Source organism: Cephus cinctus, unplaced genomic scaffold (assembly GCF_000341935.2).
Source record: "Cephus cinctus unplaced genomic scaffold, Ccin1 Ccin1_scaffold0607, whole genome shotgun sequence".
Classification (NCBI taxonomy): domain Eukaryota; kingdom Metazoa; phylum Arthropoda; class Insecta; order Hymenoptera; family Cephidae; genus Cephus; species Cephus cinctus.
In genome coordinates this window covers 25,593-34,965 of record NW_014333253.1, presented here as the reverse complement: position 1 = coordinate 34,965, position 9,373 = coordinate 25,593, and the positions used below count along the sequence as shown (strand labels likewise).

The 9,373-nt window shown below is 38.4% G+C and overlaps 1 protein-coding gene across 3 annotated transcripts; it reads left to right on the top strand.

Annotated features, from left to right (window-relative positions):
• Positions 1 to 3,493: 3,493 nt before the first annotated feature.
• On the top strand, positions 3,494 to 9,047 carry LOC107269147 (maternal protein exuperantia). Of its 3 annotated transcripts, none has more exons than XM_025086384.1 (6): positions 3,494 to 3,517; positions 6,752 to 7,066; positions 7,151 to 7,432; positions 7,507 to 7,702; positions 7,770 to 7,912; positions 7,997 to 9,047. In XM_025086384.1, exons 2-6 carry the CDS (start codon positions 6,776 to 6,778, stop codon positions 8,309 to 8,311), a joined length of 1,227 nt encoding a protein of 408 aa, XP_024942152.1. In that variant the 5' UTR covers positions 3,494 to 3,517; positions 6,752 to 6,775; the 3' UTR covers positions 8,312 to 9,047. The 3 variants fall into 3 exon arrangements, with proteins under 3 accessions (XP_024942152.1, XP_015598178.1, XP_015598179.1); XM_015742692.2 differs by lacking the exon at positions 3,494 to 3,517 and adding an exon at positions 5,272 to 5,466 and having other exon boundaries at positions 7,997 to 9,039; XM_015742693.2 differs by lacking the exon at positions 3,494 to 3,517 and adding an exon at positions 6,629 to 6,652.
• Positions 9,048 to 9,373: the final 326 nt, after the last annotated feature.

Here is a 9,373-nt window from a genome sequence, read left to right as displayed (position 1 = left end):
GCACCAGCTCCGGTGAGGATTCCCAATTTATTAATTGGTGAAGGGATCTCGGTACACAATTAAGACTCGTTCTGATACGTACTCGGTTCGTCGCTCTCTGTCTCTCGCCCTATTTGCCGGACTCTTACTCCGACCCTCTCTACCTCAAACCTAGCAGCTTGAGCGGCCGTGCATTTCCGTAACCGTCCGCTCCCGTTCGTGTATCCAGTTGCGTTTGCTGATTTTACGCGACCCCAAAGATCAGCACCTACGGTTGCGTTTCTCGATTTTACGCGTCCCCAAAAATCGACAGGATCCGTTAAGCTACCGCCTCGTCCGATAGGTTCCGTCAGAACTCTCGTTCTTGGTGGAGTTGGGCCTGTTCCACCCCAACTCCCAGTTTATACCGGCTCGTCAGTTCCCGGTGAAAAAAGAATTGGCTGGCGCCCGCCTGGCTTGCGGATGCACGAACGACGGGTGGACGGCCGAAGGTAACGTAGGTTGGTTCTCGAAGATAGTTGTTCTCGTATGTTTTGCTATGGGTGTCGAGTCAAGGAAAAGAATTACGTTACAATATATACACGTGTGTATTTCAGTCTATGTAATTTCCCTCATCTAACCACTCCGAACGAAACGACCAATCGTATGGCCAGGAGGTAGAACAAAGGGGTAGTTAAAAAATCAAAGAGAAATAAAATCAAAGTAAAAAAAAATTACGCTAAAATAGAAAAGTGGCAAACGGATAATTAATGACGTAGACAAGTGACCACTAATCTGCGATCGTGTAGTTGCTGGGGATTTTTGTGGTCGTTCGAGAAACAGGATAACTGTATATGTCCACTGTATACAGAAAGGGTGGAGGGGGTGGTACGAAAGGGGGGTGGTCGGGCATTACCGCCATACACAATATTGCATGATATCGTGCCGTATGCTGTCCACCTGCATACGTACGATGTGTTCTGTGTCCACTGTTGAAAACTCTGCCCATATCACATACGTATTACGGTAACGAGCAACATTCCGTATTAACCCGTGAAAACGCGCACGAGCCAAAACGCGGACGGTTTTGCGTCAACTGGTGCACGTATTAAAGCAGGTATAACAATCTGCTGTACATTTGCGTTACACAGGGTGAATCTGAATACTGGAATCTAGATATAGGTATTGATACAAATATAGAAAAAAAAAAATAATGGAAAAAAATATAATATGATTTAACGAGGATTCATCTCCTGTAAGATTATTTTTGTGTATATTCACTTGGGAATAAAAAATTCTATAGCCTATCCAAGTCGCGAGGATCACCCTGTATAGAGCGATTTGGTAATATTGTATCGGCCGAAGTTAGTCCGACAGACTTCCTTCATTCGCATAATCCATTTTCATATCTAACTCCAAATCCCCTTGGCAAGATCGTGGAGACTATCGGCATTCCAGCAATGAAATATAGATGAGATAGGATATACAAGAAAGTTCCTCCCTGGACCTTCGCCACGTTCACTCGTTATCATCCCGAAACACCGTGACGTCCAGGAGTTGAACTTTTAACGTACACGAGGATCCGCGGTGAAAAGTTTAAAAAAAAAAAAAACTTTGGTTTCTATTCCCCGTAGGTTTTTCAGTGAAATTCAAGAGTGACGCTTTTCGCCGAAATATTTCGTTTCTTTTATAAACGTATACGGGCACTGCCTATCTGAGCATTATGGCTACGACTATAGACTCTGACTGCGCGTGAAACAGTTTATATCCCAATCAATTACGTTACGTGGGTCCAGGCATGCACGACACCACTAAATTTAACTCGGGTATCAACTCGACCTGATATCTCCATTGCGAACGATTCCCGCATTCCCCAGCACGATGACGCTCGTTTAACAATACCAGGTAAGAAATGACAGTGGGATTACTTGAGAGCTGGACAATGCGACCCGGAACAATAGTGACTATACCCAAGACTTCATTCGTTTACAGGATACGGCACTCAGGGATATTATTTTTCTCTGTACCACTCCGTCTTCCTAACGTAATGCCTTTTAACGGTGTTCGTAAACGCGATAATAAAGAGACAAAAAAATGTATCGGGATACACGTGGAAAGTAAGGAAAATATTAGACCGATTATCGACGTTCATTGCTCGTGGGAAATTTAGTCGAACACGAGGTTATATATATAATATGAAGAATTGGTAAAAAATTTATTATAAAATAATTCTCATCGAGGTCCTTGAATTACGTGTACAGTTTATCCGAAGGAACCTGTCGTACCGTGGAAAAAGTCTTCTTATCCGAATTTACGCACTGAGAAACTGAGAGCTCAATATTAGGATACGGCGAACGTTAACGTAAGGTTTACGTGTACAGTAAAAGCGGCGAGAGCCTCGCCTAGCGTAAAGTTCATTTGAGTCAGGACATCAGACACGAGACCCCTTGCGTTCCGCCCAAGTATAATTCGATGAAGTTAGCACTGACAAGCAGCCACGGAATCAAAGCCCCCACAGGCATATTCCGTGCACGCATCGTATTTGTGATTGACGAGAAATTTTACGCGTCGGGGAGCTCGCAAAGTAAGTTCCCGCGCCACGAGGAACCTCGGAAACGAAATCGTCCACGTGGACTTTGGTATTTCGAGCGGAAACGAACGAGTTCCGTGGTAACAATAAGAACGGAAAGAAGAAAAGTTTAAGAAATAATGTTATTTAAGTAAATATTCATACATTCGAAAGAACTTTGAAACGAATCGGTGCCTCGCTAAAATATTATTAGTCAGCTGCCACGCGATGCTCACGGTATACGCTAAATACTAATGGCTCGTATAAAGTGATTATCACGTTCGTTCGGATAATTGCCATGTTGCGCAAGCAGACAGCTCGTCGATTAACGTAACGTAATGCGACGGTATAGGAAAAGGCAATTTAAATATTGCAACGGGTGCGTTCGGCTGAACTGTGCATTGGCGAGAAGCCTGTGCAGCAGTTTGGAAAAAATCATCACCAATCGTATAAATATATATATATATATATACTGCAATCTATAATTCTGCAATCACTCAAAATTACTGCACGATGCTTTTTTCATTCACCGAGCGAATACGTTGGGACGCCAAAAGGAAATCCAGATGGCTGTTAATCTCTCAGTGCATTCTGGCTTAACTGTATACGAGTACAATGAATGTAATATATGTCAATAAGAAACTTGCTGATCGAACTGTACGTGTCAGCTGGTTGTCCTGCACTATCCTGGTGGGACGCGCCGCGTATGAATCGGCAGTATCGGTCGGAGTTGTTATCAGTAGGCAAGGAAGCAGCATGATCTGAAATGCGGAAGGTCAATTGTTGTGGAAAAAAAGAAGACTATCGTATCGTAATAAAAGTTTTTCCCAGCCCGACGGGATGTGGCAGAACTGAAAACAAAAAGCTCGCGACATATCCGAATCGAATTCGTATCGGTATTGACGTAACGATACTCGCGAGATTATATGAGCTTCGAGTGACTGAACTCGTGGAAATTAACGGGACGGAAAATTATTTAACAAGCACATTGTAAGTACGGGCAACATTTATTATTATTATCCTTCAGGACTCTCTGGAAGTTTTCTCCTTAATTTCAATTATCCATCGTGTTCTCCCTTGGGCAGCTGTCTCTTAATTTCTTTTTTTCATACCGCTTTAATTACAGACTGAAATCGCGGCATTTTCTAAAGTTCCTAGCGCTGCGTTAGCGCTGTTGCGCAATTATTCATTTTCAATCAACTCGCTTAAACCTGTAACATTGACTGGTGAACGCATCGCCTTGAACGATCAGATAATATCTTTTTTATTGCACGATAGCAACCTTATCGGAAATTTCAAGATCGCAGATATTGATTGAAGGGTGATTGTTTTATGGAAAATAATAAATACTGACGTTAGAAACATATTGTGCGTTGTTGAAGAATATGCTGGTTCATATTGGAATTCGCACTGTTCGTATGACTATTATTATTATTCTTTACCATATTCATGTGAGCTGTGACGAGATACACTTTCACGTGCATATATTATGTAGGCGTAATACGTAATTATAGATATGTATATATATGTATATGCTGAAGATGCTAGGTGCGGTTTCAAGATTAACTAGTTTTTTTTTTTTTACGATTGAAAGATCATCTCCCGTTTATATCATGAATCAAAATGCATGTTCTGTCCTTTTTTATTTAACTATAGCGCGCCATATTGACGGGTATCAATTGTATTTAGTAAGTTGGTCGTCAAAAAATAATAATCTTGTTTCTATAGAGTTTGTATAACGGGCGACTCGATTGGGGTAGTCGTCGTAGATATAGTACTTAAATGCTATGATTAATTTTTGCTCAATCACCCGGTACTATTGTTTTAGCTGAATAATGTGAGTGATTTAAATTAATACGCATAGATTATTTAGGGAACAATAAGATTTACTAGTATAATACTGGAGAATCTTACATTGCACCGCGTATCCAGTCTTGAAGTACAGTATAAATAGATTAATCCTTGAACATTATTATGTCTTATGGAAATATATAATACAGACATGTATTAGTTGACGTACGTAGTGACAGTGGGAGTCAGGAATTTTCACAGAGAATAGAATTGCAGTTGTTTCGAATATCTACTCGTTGGGGTTTTACATAGATGCCACAAAATTATAGCCATTACATTTGATGATGCTACACCGCTCATTGCGATCATTGGATTCATTTAGTTAGGCGAAGAGAATCAATCTGGCAAGCGGAAAACGAATTAGCACTATGGATACAAATCATATTCTGCACACCATTTCCGAGCGAAATTTCAATTAACTTCTACAGTATATACACGAGCTGCATATTCCCAGAGTTAAGTGAATACTATTTTGGGGAAATTAATTCACTGCGAGTACGTGCGTCAAGATTGCATCGGACGCAGTATCTAAAAATAATACGACAGTAGATACACTATCCCATTACAAATTATTCCATGAGGGTAATTGATATTTTGATACTTCGATATGCGGCACATCTAATAAGCGTGAATATTGTAAATTGAAAATTTTAAAAGAATATATTAAAATTTATACGATACTGTTGCAGAAAAATGTGTCGCGCATTGCTTTATTATTTAATATTGAACATCAGTTCGTTAAATAAAATTCGCTTCTTATGAACACTGAAAGTTGTATCTCCCGCCAAGTTCAAGATTGAATGTTGGCTACATTTCACTACCAGTTTACGTCATCCACCACGTGATAGGCAACCACCGTATTGACCTATAACCATCGACTTAGGAAATAGCAGTGCGCATGCGGACAGTAACGTGCGATTTGCCACTCGGCACACGTGCGTTCGGTCATCTCTAATAAATCCGAAGTGTTATCGCGCGGTTAGTTAGCGCAGTTCAATCCGTAGAAAGTTTGAAGTAGAAAGAGGATAACATACAACGGAGGAACAAAGAGCACTGCAGATTATAGTAAATCTAGAAGATCGGTACCGGTGAGTTTCCCGGAATAAAGTAGAATTAATTCTTGGGCGGGGCTGACGAGACTGCTGTAATCTAAAGATGGTAGCCCTGCAGCCGGCCACGTGTATAATTACTTTTATTATTATTTGCTTGAATTTAACATAGTTCCTCAGCTGCATATTGTGAAGTCCCATGTAATTCAGAATGGAAATGACATTTTGTATCGTTAAAGCTCTTGAAATTTTGCTTCTGCAGCTTCAGGAGTTAGCTGCATCGTCACGCGCTCTTTGGTTATAACCATACCATATACGAGATCGGCTGTAGGAAAGACACGCACGACATATTACCCCACTCTTACGCACACAACAAATTATCTGGGAATAGTCACATTCTATCTTTACATATTTATTTTTAGATAGGGTCTTCATATTCATAGTTATTTTACAAAATGTATATTGCTGTAGAAAATATTATTTTATGGAGTGTTGCATTGCTGCTGTCGTCATTATATATTTTTAATTATTATTAAACTTTTATCATTTGCATCAAAGTGAATACTGACAAAAACACTTATTGTCACCTGATATGCCGATTGTCACAGTTGTATTCAATTTAAAAATTTCTTTGTTGCCTTTGACTTTGCTTCTTAGCTCTTGACCTAACCCCTTTTTCTGTTGTTTACTTCAGACAAATTTCTATTAACCCTAGGTCCATCTATCCTTAGCATCAAGTATTCTATATATTAGCATTCACACTGTACTTTTATAAGAACGTGACAACACAATTTGGATATCTTCTAAGCTATTTCAATGTCAAATTCTGTTTCTTTTGTTTCAATTCTCAAACCATTATAGTGGTATGTCAGTTAGTTTAGTAGTTGTACAATGCACTAAAACACATTTCTTTTCCGTGAAATCTTATACAAATTACAAATAACAGTTTTGAGTAATATTTGCAAGTTGCTATCATTTATGCATTTTGAAATGAATTTATTTAATAGTGTGCTATTAACAAAAATTCGATCAACACATATTTAAGACTTTGCTACATTATCCTTAAAATTTGAAACACTAGTCTATAATTTTTAAGTTTTCTGAGACAAGAGAACTTTATAGCCTATCCATCATCAGTGAAAAGCATATATAACTTACCCAATGTGTAAAATGACAAACAGCATATTCGTAGATATGCTTGTATGATTATTAAATTTCATTCTTGGTAATGATATTGAGCACAATAAAAAGTCTCACTAATACACTTACAATCTTTAATCTGCAAATATATGTACTGTGTATCTGCAATCTTAATTTTCTACAGATTAATTAAAACATCTAAGTTAATATGGTTTCATCAACGGTGACTGAAAATGGAAGCACAACACCTGAAGTCAAGTCATCTTCTGCAGTGGAATTTCCACCTGGAGACTATAGACTTGTTGGCTGGGATATGGATGCTACAGGCCGAAAACTCATTGATGAAATTTGTCAAATCGCAGGATATACACCAAGTTCCACTTATGCCCAATATGTAATGCCTTTCAAAAACCTAAACCCACCTGCTAGAAAAAGGCACAACATGAAAGTTGTGACTATTGGAAAATATCGTATGCTCAAGGATAGTAAGACTAATAAGGTGAGACTAATATAGTGATCTTGCCTACTAAATCTGTATAAAAATTAATTCTACAAACAATAATTGTATTTAAACTTCTATTAGATATTAAAGACCAAAAGTGAAATATCAGCGCTAACAGATTTCTTAACGTGGTTGGAGTCTGTCAAGGGGGATGCCACAGATGGTGTTATACTAGTATACCATGAGGCGCGCAAAGTTATTCCAGCAATGTTGCTCGAATCCCTAAAAAGATATGGTCTTCTCGATAGGTTTAAGCAAACCGTTAAAGGATTTGCTAATGGGTTCAACATTGCGGAAGTTAAATGTGCAAATATTGTTCGCACATTTTCTTTACGCACTTTGTCACGCGTAATGCTTGATAAGGTCAGTAATAACTATTATGCTGTTTTTCAATTCTTTTTGTCGCAATACGCAATAACTGCACTATTTTTCGAAAGGAGGAGGAGCTGGACAATGCAGTAGACAGAGCACGACTAGCTCTACAAATTGTCCAACATTTAAGCGTGGGTGAAGAAAACGGGAAAAATGCAGAAGGAAGCGGCAGTGGAGATAGCGATGCCGCCACGAAGGGAACCGTCGAGCTTATTAGGGAATTCGTGCAACCGACTTATGCCGAAGAGAAGGAACTTGCAGGTATTTCATAGTACAGTCTTTATTCGCGATATTATTACATAACTGCAACAAGTATGTCAATTTTCAGAACTGAAATTAGTATTGGAACGGCAAAATAGCTTGAAACCAATTTTCGGTGCATTGTTACGTGTGAGTCGTCGAGAACGTCAGCATGCTAGTCCTTTGCGCCGATTGCTTGCAGAAGCTGGTGTAGAATACGCAGTATTGCAGGTCGGTTTTTTCATTATTAATACATTTTTGGGACATTACTCTGACTCAAGAGGAACAGCAAATACAAATGTTTAATCGTTGTAGGAAGCATGGTCCACGGGTCAAAAGGAAGGTTTAGAGAAATTAATAAAAGAAAAAGTAACCGCAGCTGAGACTAATCAACTAGAAGATCTATTAGACGTATTAGAATGTCACTTTGATCCTCTAAAGAAACCAAAAGCTAGGCCGGAGCAAGATAAGGAGTCAATTAAAAAAGTTGTAGCGAAGACTGAAGTTGTTAAGGAGAACAATAAGAATGATTCGGGTACCGAAAGTCCGGACACAACTACATCCCATTCACCTCTGAAAGAAAATACGGAGCCTTCTCAAAACGCAAAAGTTACTGCTGAGATTAAATGAAAATCCAAAACCTTGATGCCAGTGCCTTATCTAATTTCAAAGTAGATTGAGCTCGTTTATTCGAAAACTTCCTACATTGGTACTCGATAAAAGAAACAAAAAAGTATAAACGTTGCCTGTTACAATTTTTATTTAGATTTCGTGATATTCGGTTGGGTAGTCAATCCTGGAGATTGGCCCGTCCGATTCCATTCAGAGAAATGTATTAATATCATATATTATTTACTTTAGTTTATTATGCAATTGAAAAATATTCTTGTTTAATATCTACTGAGTTTATGTTTATTAATTTTTTATTAATTAGTTTTCTATTTTATATTAATAAGATTGTTTTTTTTTTAGTCGATCGTACTGGGAGTCTGGTCGATTAACAAATTATATTCCCAGCCTCTTTCTTTATATTTCGCTTGTACGCGTTACTTTTCATGTTTTGTTACTTGGTCGCGTATTCTCACTGAACAATCTAACACTCGTTATTTTCTGTTTATCGAACCAAACCGCTAGCTGAACATTCCCATGTGAATGGCTAAACATAAGTGCATGGTATGTACGCGTTTAAAATACTATGCATTCATATAACCAATGGTTCATAAAGCAATGAAGGCATTTATTTAATACTGTTACATGATTGATCCCCTCGTACTCATGAGCTAAAAGTACTCGCGTACTAGATATGTTCGGATCTCATTGTATTATTAATATAATAAAAGATGTTAATAAATATATAATTTCGCAATTACGTATGACTCAATAATCACAGTTGCACACCAAAAAATCTTCCCCAAAATATCGAAGACTACAATTTATTCTATCGACAAAAGGTGATGCGTCCCATAACGAAGATCGATGATCTTACGAAGGAAGTCTTGAATCAACCTGGAACTCTCAATTTCCAAGTGATTCATCTTCCTGATTTCTGGTATATTTAGATGAACAAACACGCTGAAAAAGGGACGCCAAAATTTCCCATCCTGTATTCGGCAGAGTTGGGCTGATTTCGTACAGAAAACCAGTGAAGCGATCATATGCATTGTGCGCCGCTTTATGTGGCTACCTTCGTCG

What these genes read in the sequence shown, in the direction of transcription:
- LOC107269147 (XM_025086384.1), top strand. Translation starts at nt 6,776, where the DNA reads ATGGTTTCATCAACGGTGACTGAAAATGGAAGCACAACACCTGAAGTC. An exon ending in AGGATAGTAAGACTAATAAG is followed by an intron (nt 7,067 to 7,150) that starts GTGAGACTAATA and finishes AACTTCTATTAG; the next exon opens with ATATTAAAGACCAAAAGTGA. An exon ending in TAGAATACGCAGTATTGCAG is followed by an intron (nt 7,913 to 7,996) that starts GTCGGTTTTTTC and finishes TAATCGTTGTAG; the next exon opens with GAAGCATGGTCCACGGGTCA.